The sequence below is a fragment of the Xenopus tropicalis genome, chromosome 2 (assembly GCF_000004195.4).
Source record: "Xenopus tropicalis strain Nigerian chromosome 2, UCB_Xtro_10.0, whole genome shotgun sequence".
NCBI lineage: Eukaryota > Metazoa > Chordata > Amphibia > Anura > Pipidae > Xenopus > Xenopus tropicalis.
This window is the reverse complement of record NC_030678.2, coordinates 146,866,096-146,886,405: the sequence shown is the minus strand read 5'-3', so window position 1 is coordinate 146,886,405 and position 20,310 is coordinate 146,866,096. Positions and strand designations below refer to the sequence as shown.

General features: G+C 43.8%; 1 protein-coding gene across 5 annotated transcripts in view; it reads right to left on the bottom strand.

The window, feature by feature from the left end:
• Positions 1-3,746: 3,746 nt before the first annotated feature.
• Positions 3,747-20,310, bottom strand: part of map3k12 (mitogen-activated protein kinase kinase kinase 12) — a 58,177-nt gene continuing 41,613 nt past the window's right edge. For 4 of the 5 annotated variants that reach the window (XM_004911944.4, XM_031897198.1, XM_031897197.1 and 1 more), the window contains exons 6-14: positions 15,068-15,226; positions 14,402-14,510; positions 13,800-13,909; positions 13,370-13,486; positions 12,812-12,937; positions 11,599-12,031; positions 11,025-11,095; positions 9,201-9,492; positions 3,747-8,895 (exon numbers count right to left, since the gene is read on the bottom strand). In XM_004911944.4, coding sequence (XP_004912001.1) covers positions 8,821-8,895; positions 9,201-9,492; positions 11,025-11,095; positions 11,599-12,031; positions 12,812-12,937; positions 13,370-13,486; positions 13,800-13,909; positions 14,402-14,510; positions 15,068-15,226 — 1,492 coding nt within the window. In that variant the 3' untranslated portion in view covers positions 3,747-8,820. The remainder of the gene's footprint in view (positions 8,896-9,200; positions 9,493-11,024; positions 11,096-11,598; positions 12,032-12,811; positions 12,938-13,369; positions 13,487-13,799; positions 13,910-14,401; positions 14,511-15,067; positions 15,227-20,310) is intronic. The other variant, XM_002936651.4, reaches the window with a different exon arrangement.

Genomic DNA, 20,310 nt, shown 5'->3' with positions numbered 1-20,310 from the left:
GACCTAACTAAGCTCCAATTATCATTGACATCACTGAGCTCCATTTGTGTAATTTATTGGATATAATTTACAGGCAATTCATTAATCTTGAGTATTTTAACTACGATATAATGTGTGGAAGTGATCAAGTGTCCATTGGTAGCTTGTCATACATACTGGCTAAGGTCAGTCTGTAAAATAGGATTCCCCCCCACCCCACTCCTCTCCCTGAATTCTCCTGCAGTGAATTTCTTGTGCCTCCACTGAAGGTTAGCAAAACACCTGTATGCAAGGTCCCTAAAGGAAGGAAGTTTGGCAGAACAAGAAGCTAGTCTTATATCTATAAGTTGCACACAGGCCTGTATGTAGTGTTTTCTTATTGTACCAACTCTATTTGGGACTATTTAACAAGTTAGAGTATTAATAGGCGTACCAGTCTCTAGATTCCCTTTTCAATTGCGAAGATGTGATTAAATGAACAGGTGGTTGGTATGGGCATAGACACCTGTAGTGTAGCTTTGTACATGTGCTAAGCGGCCATAGCAATGTATAAGAAACAAACAGCTGGGTTTAAATGAGCATGGGCACATGGAGTGTTTCTATCTGCTGCTCAGTTTAGAAATGTCCTGGGAAGTTGGCACACATTAAGAAGATGTATTGCTGAAACTGAACATGGTAGTCTGCTAAGCATGATATTTCCAACAGATTTATTTCATTTGTAAAATGGAACCTTCATGATCATATAGTTTATAGTCTGTACAGACAGAGCAGGCCTGTCCAGATGAGGCCCTCAGAGGGGTTCTTCATGGCCACCAGTCTGCTCAAATATTCTATATATTTTTGTGTTTGATGTTAAAAATATATACACTGCTCAAAAAAAATAAAGGGAACACTTAACACAATTTAACTCCAAGTCAAGCACACTTCTGTGAAATTAAACTGTCCACTTAGGCTGATGCCACACGCGGCGTAGGGCTGATTTTTTCGGCAAGCGGAAAAACGCTTGCCGAAAAATCAGCCCTACGCCTGCTAATTGTGCCTGCACCCGAATGAATGGGATACGCTCGGGTGCAGGCACATGTAGCCGATATACGCATGAAAACGCGAGAGAATGCAAAGTCTCGCGTTTTCATGCGTATATCGGCTACATGTGCCTGCACCAGAGCGTATCCCATTCATTCGGGTGCAGGCACAATCAATTTCACATGCAGTTGTGCAAATGGAATAGACAACAGGTGGAAATTAGCAAGACATTCCCAATAAAGGAGTGGTTCTGCAGGTGGTGACCACAGATCACTTCGCAGTTCCTATGCTTTCTGGCTGATGTTTTGGTCACTTTTGAATGCTGGCGGTGCTTTCACTCTAGTGGTAGCATGAGACAGTCTACAACCCACACAAATGGCTCAGGTAGTGCAGTGCATCCAGGATGGCACATCAATGCAAGATGTGGCAAGAAGGTTTGCTGTGTCTGTCAGCGTGGTGTCCAGAGAATGGAGGCGCTACCGGGAGACAGGCCAGTACATCAGGAGATGTGGAGGAGGCCATAGGTGGGCAACAACCCAGTGGCAGGACTGCCTGCTACCTCTGCCTTTGTGCGAGGAGGAACAGGAGGAGTCCTGCAAAATGACCCCCAGCGGGCCACCAATGTGCATGTTGTCTGCTCAAACGGTGAGAATCCGACTCCATGAGGGTGGTATGAGGATCTGATGTCCACAGGTGGGGGGGGGTTGTGTTTACAGCTCAACACCATGCAGGACGTTTGGCATTTGCCAGAGAACACCAAGATTGGCAAATTCGCCACTGGCGCCCTGTGCTCTTTACAGAGGAAAGCAGGTTCACACTGAGCACATGTGACAGACTTGACACAGTCTGGAGAACATTCTGCTGCCTGCAACATCCTCCAGCATGACCGGTTTGGCAGTGGGTCAGTAATGGTGTGGGGTGGCATTTCTTTGGGGGGCCGCACAGCCCTCTATGTGCTTGCCATAGGTAGCCTGACTGCCATTAGGTACCGAGATGAGATCCTCAGACCCGTTGTGAGACCATATGCTGGTGAGGTTAGCCCTGGGTTCCTCCTAGACCTCATGTGGCGCTGGAGTGTGTCAGCAGTTCCTGAAAGACGAAGGCATTGATGCTATGGACTGGCCCGCCCGTTCCCCAGACCTGAATCCTGAGCACATCTGGGACATCATGTCTCGCTCCATCCAACAACACCACGTTGCAACACAGACTGTCCAGGAGTTGGTGGATGCTTTAGTCCAGGTCTGGGAGGAGATCCCTCAGGAGACCATCCGCCACCTCATCAGGAGCATGCCCAGGCGTTGTAGGGAGGTCATACAGAACTGAGCCTCATTTTGACTTGTTTTAAGGACATTACATCAAAGTTGGATCAGCCTGTAGTGTTATTTTTTAATTTAATTTTGAGTGTGACTCCAAATCCAGACCTCCATGGGTTGATACATTTTATTTCCATTGATAATTTTTGTGTGATTTTGTTGTCAGCACATTCAACTATGTAAAGAACGAAGTATTTAATAAGAATATTTAATTCATTCAGATCTAGGATGTCTTATTTTTGTGTTCCCTTTATTTTTTTGAGCAGTGTATTATCTCTTCCCAACACGCGTTAGGCTGATAAAAACCTGCATGGAAAATACATAGTCGTTACAACTCACCTCCTGTTAAAGGGAAGTCCTTTCACCTGGCTTTCCTGTGCTCGCAAACAGATTTTTTCAGAATCAAAAATACAAGAATGGAGATTTGTGAGCAGTGGGCCATGTTTGTTACAGTTGTACAATGCTTGTACTCGTATGGGAGCTGTTATCCGGGAAGCTCTAGACCAGTGATCCCTGACCAGCAACATGTTGTTCCCCAACCCCTTGAATGTTGCTCCCAGTAGCCTCAAAGCTAGCAGCACCCTTCTATTAAGCCTAAAAGTTGTTGCCAGAGAATTGCTGATCGTGCTAAGGCTTCCAAACTCCGGATGCCCCCTTAGGGCTCCAGAGGGATGATTCGGTTTAGGGTGAGAAAATATATCTGACTGCAACCTCATAGGTCTAAGGACATTTTCGAAGTAAGAACCAGGGTGCAGATACTATTTTATGAGGAGATTCTCTGTATCAGCCTGCAGCTGAAGTTACATCTTTAATTTAAAGATTTATGAACCGAAGACTCTCAATACACAAGCACTAAAGACTAAAGCTGGCCATACACGCACCGATAATATCGTACGAAACCCCTTTTCATACAATATTCGGTGCGTGTATGGTATGTCGGCGAGTCGACCGATATCGCAGGAAGCTGCTGATATCGGCCGACTCGCCGATCGGACCAGTTTGAAAATTTTGATCGGGCGCCATAGAAGGCGCCTGACCAAAATCTCCCTTCAGCGCTGAATCGGCAGAAGGAGGTAGAAATCCTATTGTTTCTACCTCCTTACCTGCCGATTCAGCCCTGAATGGTGTGTGGCGGATCTGACGATGTTTCATGTGACCGTCAGATCGCCACGTGTATGGCCAGCTTAAGCACCACCAGGCCAGGGAATAATAAACTCTGTAGTGCTATAGAAATAAGGCGTAATAGTGACTGTCCTCACCCCAGCCAAATTATTATTTCCCAGATGGTTCTGGCCGACATCTTTTCCTAACTTCAGTCTTGTACTGATGGTTCCTACACAGCGGAGGTGGGATTTGTAGTTCTATAACATCTTGTTGGGCTGCACTTGGGAGTCAGAAATGTGTTAAAATAAATACACAAGAGTCGAGTGATTTCTTTACAAAATGCTCATCTTTTTAATAGGTTATACGTAGTATTTGTGGCATTTAGCCCAGGGTCCTGCTGATTTTGCAATACATACACACTAAGATGCACCGGTCTGGTAGGGAGCAGCACTGCATGTGGAACACCTCAAGAGTTCAGCCTTATGGCCAGTGTATTGAATATTGAAGATGTGGGGTTTGGGCTGCTGTTACTTGTCCCTTAAGCAGTACAAATGGTTGCAACAGTTCAAGGCAAAGCTTATCAATCAGCAGATAGGAAACAGAAGTGGACAGTACAGATCGGAATGTAGTGTAGTGAACAATTACAGCATCCCTTATATAAAGTCTTCATTAGAGGGTCCATACTGCACTTCATGCTGGAGACACTATACCTTTCCCCCAAATCCTAGAGAGGTGATCCCTAGCTAAAGATGGCAGGATCTAAGGATATTGATTCTCTCATCAGAACCAAATGCACATCACCATGGAGCCATTACTACTCCAGCCCTGAGAAAAAGAAACCCATATACAGCAGATAGGTCCTGGCACCCTGGAGCGTGGTTTAACTAACCTCTGGCCAACAACTAGAAACATGCCATGTGGGTTGGTCAACTGATTGTACTGCACCACATTCTGGGTCCATCACTATCATTTACATATATACTATACTATATATCATTATGGAGTGGTAACTACTTCTTTGGCAAGATGGGCCCCAAATTACAATTTATCAGTGTCTACAACAATATCAAATCACTATTCAAGGTTCCCGTCTATGCTACTGAGTATACTTCTCTTCCCATGAACCCCAAGAGGGATTTTCCTGTACCACACTGTGGATGAGGCGAACCCACATGTAAATGTTCCATACTTCTCCAGTCTGATGCCATAGCCACCCTATTATTTCCAAGAGAAGGAGTTACCCCTAGTCCTTAATCCATTGCCTATATGACATTACACCAATGAGGGATTCTGGGTCGGCACGGATTGGTCCATAGCTATGCCTCTAACACCCAAAACACTATCCCTGTGCCTATTGCTTTTCCTAGGTGTTATCAAACAACAGAGAAGATCAATATCACTGCATGTGAAATATATAAATATACAGTGATTTTTATTGATGCCACTAAAGGGCCTCTCTCTGATTGTTAGTTTAAAGCAGTCCTTACCTAGAGAAGCAGCTAATGTCTAACTTGCACTGAGGGCTGTACCATTCTCAAATGATACTGCAGTTCCTAGCCAGTGTTAAGGGGCCAATGCCAATATCCAGCTGTTGAGGTGGACAGGTGGAATTCACAGGTCTAACATTCTTGCTTTAAGGGGTACTTAAAATATTGTATAATGATATAAGGCCTTTCATTGCACACAATGCCATCAGTTAGAGGACATTTGCTGGACATCTACCTATGCCTGAGTGATCAACTATATGTACCATACAGTAAGAATAATGCCTCTATTCATCTTGTAAATATCTCTCACCCCTCTTGGTTTCAGTCAGATATATATAATGGGTATAGAATATGAAATAATGGGCAGTTTGTCTTATATCTGTCAGAGAGGCAAGAAATAGCGGGGAATACCCGCAGTTACCTCCAAGGGGCAGGCCTGCTTTTTTAGCTGGAAAGGGGTGTGGCTTCTTAGGAAGTGGGTAGATTTGGGCATATTACAGCATAGTCAAAACTTTTGATTTTTGAAATGGGCGCGTTGGCAGATATAGCCGAGGCAGAGTACTGCTCCCAGTTCAAATCCTAGGGAGAATTCACAATACTCCCTGTTTTTTCTGCTGTGTGAATTCCGAACCACCAATATAGCAAGTAATATTGGTAATACTTGGCCTTTATCTGTATTTTCTGTAATATAACAACTCTTCTTTGGTCTGTACGCTTCCTGGTAAAGGACAAAGCTGTGGTTTGACCCAATATCCAGGTGGATATTGTATCAAACTGAGAACTAAAGGTTTAACACGGGAGTATCATATAAAATATATGTGCCCTGGTATGTGATCCGAAAAGCAGTATGTATGGAAAGTACAATTATTTTAAAGTCCGGTTTTGTCTTTCTTTACTCTTTTATATATTGCCTATGGATTATGGTGGTGGCATCACAATTTGATGACATTTGGACTAAACATCAGTATTTGGAACTAAATCTTAAGCTGGGGGTGCTGGGAATATTGTAACTGTGCCAACGCTGGGCATCAGATGCAGCTGGGAGATAAAGTTCAGCGCGCATTGAATGCACACAAGGCCTTATCTGTGTAAGTGCTTTCTTTGTTTTGTAATGAAACATTATAGTAAGTCAATTAACCATTCCCTATTCCCATCCATTTAGCAGCAAGCATTCCACCAAGGGCAGCCTGCTCTTCCCATATTACCCTACGCAGTTTGCTGCCTTGATAATGTCATTGGGTCCTATAATGCAATATCTATTCTCATTCCTCATGTCCCAGCGTCATAATAATTAGGCTTTGAACTTACTTGATGCTCACTGTCTGTAGGAATGGGTGCCATGGCCGTGACCAGTGTTATAGTCCAGCTGGGCAATAAGCAACAATTAGCCGACATACAGATCCACTGGTTATACAGGTAACTAGCAAAATAAAGGAAACATCTGAGTGACATAGTATGTTATACAGTTATGGTTGTTCCCCCATCATGCTTTGTGCCGGATATAACAATGCTGGACAGACCCAGCTGCACAATACATTGGGCACAAGCAAGGCTGCCATTGTTGGTTGGAACAAGCTGTGGTCCTGGGTGGATCAGAGGCATGGTCAAGCATGTTATATAAGTGAGCACAATTTTTTTTTTCAGCAGGGCCCCAATCTACTTAGTTGGCACAATACACTGAGGACTTATAATGTTGGCTCCATGGAGGGGAGGACCTTGTATCCCTTGGCCTCTGGCACAATGAATACAGCAAGACCTTAGGTTATATTGACAGAGAGAAGTGAAAACATTACAGTGGAAAAGTCTGCTCAGCTTGCTGATGATTCACAAGTATCAGTAACCTGGCACACCCATGGCACCACAAGCCCAGGCATGGATGTTCTTTACATTGGAATGCCATGTAAGGCAGAAGAGAAAAGCAAATCTGGATCAATTTATGATAACAATCAGATAAAATGTTTCCAAGCCCTCTGTGACTGAGTCCCTACTTCTCTACAGTTCAACATTGTTCAAGGCCTCCTCAGTTATAAAGTAAGCTACATATATAAGAAAATATGACCCTGGCAGTCATATATACTATAGTTTCAGTAAGTACAAGCACTTATGAATTATCCTGCAGATTTCAACTTATTTAGAGTCCAGGTTGGGCCCTGACTTCCACTTCTTTGGGACCTGACTTCCATTACTTGGGCCCCATGGCAGAGAAGCCCTACTTCTCTACAAAACACAGGCTGCAGTGCACTGAAACACTATATGTCAAGACACTGCAACCTGTTCAGCCCTGTGCCCCCACACTCCCTGCACCCCTGTTACTTTATGGGCACCTGACATGTCTGTGCTTAGCATGTGCAGTGTCTTAACAAATAGCTTACATAAGGTCATAAACTGTGAGTACAGCGAGAGCTACAGATCTGGCCTTGCTCCTATAGATCTGTTAAAAGTGATGTACCCTCAGCCACACAGCTGCCAAAGCACAATTAGCACTGCATGGTAGCTCACCTCACAATTCTACAACATTAATGCCATTGAAAAATAAGATATTTCTGCCAGTGTTTCCTTTATTTTGGGTCCTTGGGCTCTATAACCAGCATGGGCAACTGGGGGTGGCCCGTCAGATATTGTTCAACAACGAGCTGGAATTCAGCAACATCTAAAGCCATTCAGTTGCCAATGCTGGCTCTCTAGCAAACTATAGCAAAGGGACAAGACAAAGGGACACACAATCACCTATTTAAGTGTAACATTGGATTGTACTGCTCCTGTATTAGAGAATGGATCAATACAGAACCTGCTTTGGAATACTCAATATATAAAGAAATATGACCTATTCTTATATATTTATATACTTTTATAGATCATTTCTGTGTTATCCCTCCTCTGTTTAACCCCTGGCCACCACAAATGCCTAGAACACGTTGCCATACGCCGCTGCAGATAGACAAGTCCAAGAGTTCAGAACCAGATGAGAATTTAGTTCACCCCCTGCTACTAAATGTGCCCTACAGATCCATTACCCTAAGGAATATAAAGGCAGAGCCACAGGGCATAGCACCATGAAGAACAGACAGATAACTGCAGGAGTGACTGGCGGAGCGCCGCCTTTCCATCCCTTTCTTGCAAGGACTCCCTGAAAAGTATTGCTCCATGAAGTGTTCTGCACAGCTTGCACTCAGTGCCTTGGACTCCACTGAGCACTTGTCTGCCCGAGAAGCTGTCACCCATCCTTTGGCAGAAGTTACTTGGCAATGTGTTGCAGGCCTCCGACAGGCAAGGAGATCACCGCACATTAACAGTTTCATGACACCGAAGCAACTGTCGCCCCCGGGTACCTTGGAAAAGATTGTAATTTTTCATCTCTGGTAGACAATGTTGCAATTTGCTTGCCATGCACTGGATGCCCACCAGGCATTTAAATGGGGGTTATTCTGTCCATGCATAGTGAGATCATAAATACCATGCAATGAGGTTCTACATAGAAAGGGGAGAACATTTCACTTTGTGCTCATTAACTCCTTGGCTGCCAGTGTATGGAAGGTTTCAGTGGCAGCCATGGGGCTACTTTTATTTTGTTAGATCCTTCATCTTTGGGGTGCAGGCTTCCAGTGCTTCCATATTTCATCCCCAGCTAGATGTGAAGGGATGGTATGTGTAGGGTGCATGGGTGGTGATGGGTGAGGAAGGATATAGAGCAGAGATCCGCAACCCGTGGCTCACTGGCTGCTACTGAACTACAATACCCAGCAATCTACGACCATACGTATGTTAACAGCAGCTGGAAAGCTACAAGTTGCCGATCCCTGATAAAGGGAAATAGGTGTGGCTCAGTCTATTCACATATTATGTATTATATTTATAGATAATATTTATATAAATATTTCCTCTATATACAGTCGGGAGGTATATCTGCAGTGGCATCATGAGGTTGTTGCAGAGAGCGAATGGTCAAGTTCAGCGCTGTCACAGTCAGAATCGTCATACAGCACAACATTCTGTGGTAAAGAAGAGACAGGCAAATGTTAACCAATGGGCAGCTGCCCTCACTGTGCTATAAAACTCAGTGGGCCATCATGCCTGGGTACTCTATTAAAATGGACTGAAATTGGGTTTCCTTCCTCTGTTTTACATACAAATTAGAAGAGGGTTTCAGAATACTTTCCATGTGCATTATACATGGTTCTGGTACCAGACAGAGGGAGAGCTGTCATACTGGATGAAATATTCTCTAAAGGAACCAATAACAACAGCATTGTGGTTGCCATAAAGGTACAGTGTAAGCTGCACCCAAATATCTCACCTCTCCTGCAGTCTGCTCATTGCTCAGCTGTGTTTTCACTTTCTGGATAACTGCCTCCTTCTCTGAGAGTCCATCGGATTGGGTGAGAAGATCCAGTGGGGGCTCAGAGCTTTGGGACACCAGATCCTCTGATCGATCATCGGGGCGTTCGTCTGTGTTAGTGCTCAGCACATCAGGGGTGACACTGTGAGAGGGGTCGGTAGTGTTCCCTTCTTCCCCGTCTGACAGGTTTTCCGAACTTGGTGACTGATTCTGGGACATCCCTGTCGGCCACCTGCAAGTCACACCACCACTGCGTGAGAGAGCAGCTAATAACATGAGATCGGAATCCTTGCAATACAAAATAAAGCCCATTTATTCTTATTTGCCTGGTACAGATGCTGCTTTTTATACTGTACGCAAAGGTTTCTGTACTGAGATAAATGCACAATGCCCAAGCACATGTAATTAAATGGTACTTCTATTAAATAGAAATTATGACTGCTCAGGGATTGGTATTGGAATTCATGACCAGCAGGGGGCAGCATAACTACTCTCAAATCCAGAGACAGGAAATTATAATAGCAATGAACTGCCTGCAGTTGTCTTAGAAGAGAAAGGATTATATATGAAAACAATGTTAAATCCTGACACTCATAAGCCTGTACAATAAATAAACACAAAATGGCTCCATCTAGGGCTGGTCTTATCAACTGTGGGCCCCAATCTGGACTGTTGAGTTGGGGGCTAGATTGAGTCTTGCTTGATTGCAGGTCCCAGGGGCTCTGGAGTTGGGCAGGAATATGGTACCTGCCTTGCCCTCTTTCCTACTAACTAATGCTGTAACTCTGCCTGTTCACATCAATTCCTTGTTCCACTGGCCCCTAGCATTCCATGACATAACCTGGTCCTCACCATTCCATGACACAGTCTGGCCCCCAGCATTCCATGCCATAGTCTGGCCCCAGCATTCCATGACATAACCTGGTCCTCATCATTCCATGGCAAAGTCTGGCCCCCAGCATTCCATGACATAGTCTGGCCCCCAGCATTCCATGGCAAAGTCTGGCCCACAGCATTCCATGCCATAGTCAGGCCCCCAGCAGTTCATGGCACACTACTGCCCACAAGAATTTCTTATCTTGTGATATTGTAACAAGCACTTTGAAAGATGCAGGGTGTGAGGTCCAGTTGGGCCCAATAGGTTGAATTGCCAAGGCTTGGGATCCTACGCCTAAAAAGTCTCTCAATATACAGCAATATGCTTTATAATATGCCTTTCATTTAAAGGGGAACTCTGGAAACCAAACCAAAATTTGCTAAAGGTCCCAACACAACACAGAAACCCCTAATATACCTGTCACTGTAATCTGTTCCTTCATAGAGTATAAATATATACCATTTTTATATATGCTGAAATCCAGCTGCAAAACAATTCTTCTCTTTCTGCATCATTTGAAATCCTGGCAGGGAAGAAGGGACTAAAACATTGATGTTACAATGCAGGAACTACATAACCCATAATGCATTGCACTGTGATGATCCTTTTCTTATTGACATCACATGTGCAGGGGATTGCGGGGTTTGGAGGATGCAGGCTAAAGGCAGGCTGAGGGCTACTGTTACATTTTAGTTGAGTCTCAGAGTAGTCAGCCAGATCAGCAGGGGAACAAACATTATTACATCAAATATCATATATATCAATATATTAACTGATGTATCTTGTGTATCTCTCTGCAAAATGCCAGCTGTGCTGTTCTTCTTGTCCCTCACTGTGTGCATCCCCTAGCCCCCTGCGTATGTGCTACATGGCAAAGGCAACAGCAGTGGAACACGTTCGCTCACCTCTGTCTTCTCTCCATCTCCAACTCACTGTCAACTTCCCCCTCTTCCTCTTCTGAGGACAGCCCTCGTTTCTAAGAGACAGATGCAGGACATGTAACCACTGCCAGTTATCCCTATCCTCAACAAACAACAAAATATGTCAGAATGACAGAAGTTATATTAAACATCTTTTGGAGACAAAATTTAAAAAAAACAAGCGATTTTGGACAAGTGCTTTAGAATATTTCCCCACACAAGTAGTATTGACACAACCTGAACCCCAATCTGCCCCTCGGGTATCCAGGTATTGTTCATGGAGGCACACCATTAATCTCAGTGAATGAGACACCACTGCTGGAAGAATGGGGAATCGATGGCTAGAAGCAATGGAGTGAATGTATGGTCACTGGCATCTGTTATTGAATAGTGTCAGCTAATACACAGATGATATCCTTGGGTCTTTTCACACACTGGGGAAGCCTTGCAAGTAGAAATACTGGGCGCCACAGGTGATGACTGCAGTACTGCTATTGCACACATTACACACATGTTGGCTTAATAACACAAACAAACACAAATGCACTGTAGCAGGTACCTGACTCCTTGTTACAGCAGCTCTGTACAGCCTGGCTGATGGTGTGAGGTGCTGCCCTCCCCTGGCTGCTCTGCTCCCTGCTGCCCGTCCTGAGGGGGAGTCTGGGCTTGGAGGACCAGGCAAAGACCGAACAGGGGAAGACTCTGCACTCTGGCTCCCCCTACGGGCCTCGGCCTCCAGAGGGGTACATAACAGGTCGGGGCTTGAGGAAGACAGAGGATGCGGATCACGAGCAGGAGGCTGGCTTTGCGGGGTGGGCTCAGGGGTAACTGCAGCTCTTAAGTTGACCATGTCCTTTGCTTTGCGGTACCGTGGCTTTCCACGACGGCCCCTTCCAGGGGATGGTGGGAGTTTCTGGCAACCAGTAGGGGTAGATGGTGACAAGACAGAGTCTACTTTTGGTAGCAGGACTTCAGATTTCAAAATGTCTGGCCTAAAATAGAAATTATGAATATGAAGGTGAATTTAGGAGAACTTTCATAATTCTAAAGGGGTAGTTTACCTTAAATTGCATTTACTTAGATGTACACATTAATATCCTGAGGAAAATTGCGATTAGCCTTGTTTTTATTTTTTGGGAAAACTTGTTTGCCTTTCTATTCTACTTTTCTACAGCCCAAAATGTAAAAATTCTGTTTGGTAAGAAACATGCAGGCCCGCAGACCCCAGATCCTGTAATGGACTAGCAGTAGTTATCTGTTTTCCCATTTCATCTTTCAGTCTGCCATTCAAATCACTGTGTGGTTTCTGGGGTACATGGTACCCTAGCAACCAGTGTATGGATCTACACAATGGAACCTTGCATGGAAGACAAAATATAACATAGCAGTGACTTGGGTACTCCAAAATGGGTCAGAGACATGCAGACACCAGATCCTGTATTAGATTCAATTTTTAATGTTATTATTTTTAATTATTCATCTGCCTTCCCCTTTTCATCTTCCAGTCTGCCATGCAAATCACTGCATGGTTTCTAGGGTATGTGGGACCCTAGCAACCGGTGTATGGTTCCACACAATGAAAATCTGCATGGAAATATAAAATGGCAGTAACTTGGGCAACAAAATTCACTCTTTCCAGTTATAAATGTTAGTTAACTCCATTCACCCCAATGATAACACATTTTCCAAAAATGCCCTTGGGTTCTTGCTATCAAGCAAAATGAGAGAAGCAATTGTGTGTAATAGAAGGTAGAAAAAGAACATGGCACCACCTTTTTCCATGCGGGGATAATTTCTGGGGTACATTCCGCTTCTTGATAAGTTTCTCCACCGTACTGGAGGGACGAGGTTGCTGGCGCAGTATGGCGGGATATTTCTTTTCCAATATTTGCTCTCTCCTGAAAAAAGGAAAATGCAGTTCTATTTTATGCTTGGCAAATGCAACAGGAATTCAGTCTTGGCCAACAAGAGGGTCTGGCTAATGAACACAAACCTTGCACGTAGGATAGCTGACCAACAGCTGGGGGGCCGCAAGCTAAATAGCCCCAATTTCTGTATTTATTTTATGTTTTATCCTTCCTGCATTGCCTGCATGTGTCGCCTTTGCAGTTTCCCTCAGATATACAATAACCTTAGTAATATCATAAAGCTGCGATTCTAAAATGAGCCAATGATCTGCACAGGCCTCTCTCTTCTCTCAAGGCCACATCTGCATTTCTCCACTTGTTGCTAAACTACAACACCCATCAAAAGCAGGTAGCTCAGTGACCAATCAAACGTCCTCCTACACCTTGCAGAGCCTCAATAAATATTACTCCCCATGCACCCACCTGAGCAGCTCCTTCTCCTTCAGCTCCAGCTGCAGCATGAGTGAGTTCAGCTCCACATACAGTGTGTTTGCTCTCTGCAACTTGCGCTCATAGTGCTCTCGAATATCCAGGGCATGCCTGTGAAGAGCACAACGCATTAGGCATACGCCATTCCTTAGGGATGATAAGTATTTTATGGCTAGATGACAGTCAGACAGAAAACAATATGAATAAATATGAATATTGCTAATCACAAAGGATATAAACACAAGACCCTCCAGCTGTTAAAACTCATTCTCAGAATTCCCCACCAGTGATGGTGGTAGTTGTCGTACAACTGGAGGGCCTCAGGTGTTGCAACAGGAGTCTCAGAAAAGCCTGGGAAAAAGAACAGCGCTCAAGAAAGTGAAAGGCCTCAGCACTAATCATGCCAGCATGTAAGGGCCCCCACCTTAGCTCCTCACGGCGCCGTGTTATCAGCTCCTCCTCCAAACGCTGCAGACACGTTCCTTCTGACTTGATTTTCTCAAAATGTAACCGAACCTCATCTCGCCACTCCACCTGGGGCAGAGCACACACAGAGATAGTGGGGCATCAACTGGCAGTGGCACAAACTAACATCTCCTTGTATTAAGCCTTTAGTTATATGGAACCAAAGTATCACGCATTGCCATACAGCACTTTTACACCTATCTTTGCCCAGTTAAACATCCCTTGCACCCTCACACACCAACATCAGTTTCATTAGTAGCCAGAAACACACACTAAATAAAAGGCACTAAATTTACCCAGTAGCAGTGGCTTTATACTTGTATGGCATGCACCCCATCATTATGTGAACATTCCCCTCCATACAAACAAACTATACTGATCACTGTCATTGCTAGTAACCCATAGAAACATATTTTATATGTAAGTGAAGAACACAAAATAACAATAACATCCATTTAATGCAGTGCTATCCATCTCCCAGCTTTAAGTGAACTACAACTCCCAGTATCTTTAGCTAGTCAATAGTTGGCTACCAATTATGAGAGATGTAGTGTATCTCACCTGGGATTTGAAGTAGGTCTCCTGGGGGGTGGACAGTACATCAGCCGAAGCAATATCTAAGTGACACAGAATTTGTCGAAAAGATGGCCGATTTCTTGGCTTGCTGTCCCTAAATTGATATGTAACAAACGTAGAAATCAAATTGAGGAGTCACATCCCACCTTTTCTAGAGACCAAAATAAGTTGGTGGAAGAGGATCGCTGGCTCGCAGTTACCCCGGGCTGGGGCAATTTTCTCCTAATAGGAGCACCAGGGGTAAAAGGTACGTGATTGCTGGGGGAGCCTAACTTTTGGCACTCCCCAGTGATTGTATCTTTCCTTCTCCTTTAATAAATATGCCCCTCTAAGTTTCTGATGTTAAAGGGGTTAGGTAGCAATGTTAAAGGGCAGATTTATTAGGTGTGAAATAAGGTCACCAAAGTAAAATTCTGCCGCTCTCAGTTCATTCCTATGGGATTTTTAGAGGCTAATTTATTAATGGGTGAAATTTAAGAGTTCATTATTTGATGTAGATGCATATTTGTAAATAGCATGATTTGGGGTTTAGTATATATGCCCTAGTGACAACGAGCTACAAATGATAGCCCAAAACTGACATTAGGGTGAACTTGTGAATGCCCATCCTATCTCATTAGAAACAGTTGGTCCCTGTGTCCCTGCACTTACCAGCACTGCCTTAGCAGCAGTTTGAATCCGTCTGGACAACTGGATGGCACAGGGAGGTGCAGGCTATTGCTGCCCACCCCCCAAATTATGGCAGAGGAATCCACATCCTTATAAGGGATCTCTCCTGTCAACAGCTCCCAAAGAACCACCCCAAAGGACCTGAAAGGCACAGAAAATGAAGAGATGTAACTAAATGAAGAGGATAAAATTATTCCAGGGCACAAAGCAGTAGGTGGAACCAATATAAATATGCATGGCCTTTCTGCCAAGGATCACAGAGCTCTGTGCCAGTAGTATGAATGGGGGTGGGGGGTTAGTAGGACAGGTCCCATGGGGCACAGGGGTAATGTAGCAGCTGCCTCCAAACCAAATGTTCTTAGCATGCGCCTCTGGGAGGGCGGAATAATAAACAGCAGGAATGTAAAGTCTTCATATAAGGGAGGAGACGAGGGAAATGGAACACAATAGAACCTGGGTTGTTTAAGCAAACTGGAATAATGGAAATAAACACAGGAGGAGCAAAGGCGAGAAGCAGCATGTCAAGTGAAATTACAAACAAAACATGTCACCGAGGAACCACGTCGATATCACCAGAACATATTTATCCTCGCGCAAAGACTGGAACTGCAATGAATGGTGGCCATACGTGAGCTTATAAAAAGTGGAGAGTCAGTCTAGGGACCACCAGATGGCCTGCCAATTGGGCACATAGCTATTGGGGAGGTAAGAAAACCCTGTTAGGCAAGAACTGCTTCAGAACATTGATAAGGCCCTCTCCTGACAGGTCTCTCTAGATCTCTCTCTTGATCCAGTTGTTCAGATCATCCCAGTTTGTCCCCAAATGCTTGCTAACCTGATCCTTAAGTCTAGCCTAAGACCATCCATCTTCTGCAACCCTCAGCTGTTGGTGGCAATATTGGAGTTGTAGTTCAGCTACAGCTGGTGGGACAAAGACTTGAATATCCTGATGTAAATACTAAAATATCTACTAAATGAATGTATTTCTGATACTGTGGGCCGTGATCAAATGCTCTCCAAGCTGCACAAGGCGCCCCTGTGTCCAACCCTGTTCATGGCCCAGCCAGGCATTTCATACTATGGCAATGCTTCTCTCAGCTCTCCTGTAGAGCCACGTGAGTACATGTGGGAATCAGCAGCCTCATTACCCAGTCACACGTCATTGCAATAGCAGCCAGTCTCCTAGTATGGAGAGAAATCAGAGAAGTGCTTACGTAAATATAAGGGAAAGGGAGGGAGATACACGGGACTGTTATTCCAGCCATTCTGCCATTGTTTGTAGCTATTCCTTCCTCAGTACATATCTGCTATAGTCACAGCCAGGGGTCAAGGAATTCTAAATCTGCACCAATAATGGGTTCTTCTTTCTTTTATAACATCTTAGTCGCCCGCGATTAACTCCCTGTTCGCGGGCGACTAATCTCCCCGAGTTGCCTACCCCTGCCATCCCACCGGCGAACATGTAAGTCGCCGGCGGGATGGCAGACGCGGCGGGGCAATTTCAGGGAATCGCCGAAAAAGACTCGCAAGTCTTGCGCGAAATCGCACCGCCGCGTCTGCCATCCCGCCGGCGACTTACATGTTCGCCGGTGGGATGGCAGGGGTAGGCAACTCGGGGAGATTAGTCGCCCGCGAACAGGGAGTTAATCGCGGGCGACTAATCTCCCCCGTGTGCCAGAGCCCTTAGGGTGAAGACACACTGGGCTACTAGTAGCAGCTACTTTTCAAGGCTACTAAACTCCAGAAAATACCCTGCCATAGACAATACCGAGAATTGCCTCTGCTAAACGGGCGACTAATCTCCCCCGTGTGCCAGAGCCCTAAGGCCATTTGAATCTCATTCTGATCCCAGCTATGCAGTTACACACTGGGGCTCTTTAACTAAAAATGGGCAAATTTGCACCTGGGCAGTAACCCATAGCAACCAGTCAGTGAATACCTTTGTTCAGCCAGGCACAGGAAGAATTCTGAAAGTTAATGTAGTTGGGTTACCGCTTTAGTGCAAATTTACCAGCTGTTGGTCCCATTGTATCACTACAGATGTAGAGGGATGATGGTTTCATGAAATATCACAGGAACAATGCCTCTTTAATCTGCTGAGTATTACGAGTATTTAACCCTTCAGTCCTGGGCAGGCCATGCGACAAGAGCTGGGAGTATGGCGATGAGCGGTGAATTAACGCTACAACAACTCCAGGGGCTTGTTTAGCATTAACACCCCACTGTATGTCATGTGCTGCTCAAATGACGGCAAAATACATGAAACTGTTCTCCTTTGTCTGCCCAGATCCCAAATCAAAGCCATTAAGCATTAATTTCAGTGGGTTTATTTACAGCTCCTAATAAAATGACTCATCTCTATCATGATCAGACAGAGCCAGCAAAAACGAGGTCCCATCTGCACCGTGTCCTCGGGAAGTGTATTCATTGCGGCTGAGAAGTGGGTGCTTGTGAGCATGTGCGCCTGTGCCATCAGCGTGCCATATAATGTGATGGTGCCCTCTCAGGGAGAGGTCACACTCTGACAGATGGGCATTAATCCCCCACCCATCAGATGTCTTGTCTCCATAGAAACACTGCCTGCCCCTGGTACCAGTGATAATGTCCCCACTTCACAGATTAAAGGCAGTCCGTGATTGAAGGGATCACACAAAAGGGATAATAAAGAGAGTTTGGGAAGAAAGAGAAAATAACAAATGAAACAGGAGGGCGAGTGGGGAGAGACCAAAGCTGTTTCCTCTGCGCTCCCTTATCTTTATACAGCCTCCATCCTGCAGAATCATCTAACAACCCTTTTCTTTTCTCTTTCTAAGCTTCCAGCACTCCCTTCTCCTGCATTTTCCTCTCATTCATCCTTCACCACACATTTACTTGCTTAACTTGTATGTGTTTATCATATTTGCCCTATAACCTATATCAAGCTAATCATTTGCTCTCAGTATCTGTGCTGGGGACACTAGTATATATTTCGGTTCTTACCTCTGTAACCTACCAAAGGTTTAATTAGGTGCAGAAAATCACATCGCTAAACCTGTTAAGAGCTAGTGGCCCATGATGGTCCTGACAGTACATTGGGACCCCTGGTTGCTGCCCATTACTATCCCACCAAGGGCCATGCAATAATGTGCAAAACTGATTCTATGTAGCAGATATTAATATGACCAATCGTGAGTCAGGAAGTAAACATACTGCATTTCCAACTTAGTATATACTGTATGTATATACAGGTATAGGACCTGTTATTCAGAATGCTCGGGACCAAGGGTATTCCGGATAAGTAATTTGGATCCATACCTTAAGTCTACTAAGAAATCAATAAACCATTAATTAAACCCAATAGGATTATTTTACATCCAGTAAGGATTAATTATATCTTAGTTGGGATCAAATACAAAGCACTGTTTTATATTTACAGAGAAAAAGGAAATCAATTTTAAAAATCTGAATTATTTGATTAAAATGGGGTCTATGGGAGACAGGCTTTCCGTAATTCGAAGCTTTCTGGATATCGGGTTTCCGGAAAAGAGATCCCATACCTGTACAGTAAAACCCAACAATCCTGTTGGAGATCCAGATTATTGACAGATCCCTTATTGGCAAAATGCCAGGTCTCAAGCATTCTAGATAAATTCTGGATGACATCAAGAGGCAGGGTGGAATGAGTGATGCTGGGGGCAGGGATCATAATATCAGGGGGTGGGACTTTTATGCGGGGATCAGTGATTGGCCAATTGCCATGTTAATAATAGGGAATCCTGTCCAAAATTTCTTGTTTGAAAACCATGCAGGCAGTTCTGACCCAGACAGCCCTTACAAAACTGGGCAGGTGGCAACCATACTGTATATATATATATATATTATATTATAAACTCAATATTTTTGCTTGTTTTTTTCATATATGATAAACATGGTTACGAACCTTAGCGCTTCTACAAACACTTGTTCCCTGCGTTTATTCACCTTAAAATTAAATTTTAGTATGACATAGACATTGATATTCTAATTTTTTTTTTGGTTTTTAAGTTATTTTGCTTTTCCTTTTTTGTTCAGCAGCTCTCTAATTTGGGATTTTAGGGTCTTGTTTAGCAACCAGGCAGTGGTTTAAATGAGAGACAGGAATATAAATAGGAGAGGAACTGAATATAAAGATAAGGAATAAAATGTAACAATAATAATAAAACTGTAGCCTCACAAAGCAACAGTTTTTTGGCTGCTGGGGTCAGTGACCCCCGTTTGTAAGCTGGAAAGATGTAGAGGAATGCAAATAATTAAAAAAATGCATAATGAAGACCAATTGCAAAGTTGCTACAAATAGGACATTCTATAACATACTTAAATTTAGGTTAAAGGTGCACCTTCCCTTTAAGCGAAGAACGCAGAGGTGGAGAATGGGCTTAAACTTTCAAGCTCAGTCACTTGAAAAAGCTCTTCCTTGTCTGCCCTTATGCTTAATGCAATAATCATGTTACTAGAAGGCACGTGCAATGTAAATGTCAGACGTCGGAAGAATGGAATATGGGATCTACTAACTGGAAACCTATTATTGAGAAATGTATCTAAATATGGTAATGCCCTTTCCCAAAAAACTGTATTTGAGCAAAAAATTATTTATTATTCACTGATTTACTTATCAGTTTAACAACATGATATTATCCTATACCCAATATTATCTAAACTGCATAAACCCATTCTAGGGGTAATACAAACTTATGTTTAAATGTTTTCAATAGCTTTAAGATCCCTTATCCATATAACCCAGTTTCCAAGCATTTACAGATCCCATACTTTTACCAGCATTACCAATAATGTTGCACAGATGGGCAGAATAATCCCTGCTCCAAACGGTTACTGTTGTAGTATAAAATACATAATCCCTGTTCCATGACCATTAATATTGTAGCCTTGGCTATATAATCCCTGCTGCATGGCCATTACTACTGTACTCTAAAATATTCACAAAATAGGGTCCTTATAATATAATATTATATATTATAGTCACAGAAACCAGGGATGCTGAAAAATATGAAATGAACATAAAGTCAATTGAGGTGCATTTACAATATCCTATTAAGGATAAAAAGTTGCAATTGCAAATGATAGCAGTTGTGTCTGATGATATACTGGGGCAGTACAGGGCAACTAGAGGCTCATGGGTAAGGTCTACATCTTGCCCGTGTGTCTCCCACTGCCACAGGGTGCAAAGTGCAATAGCTGTACCAGGGGCA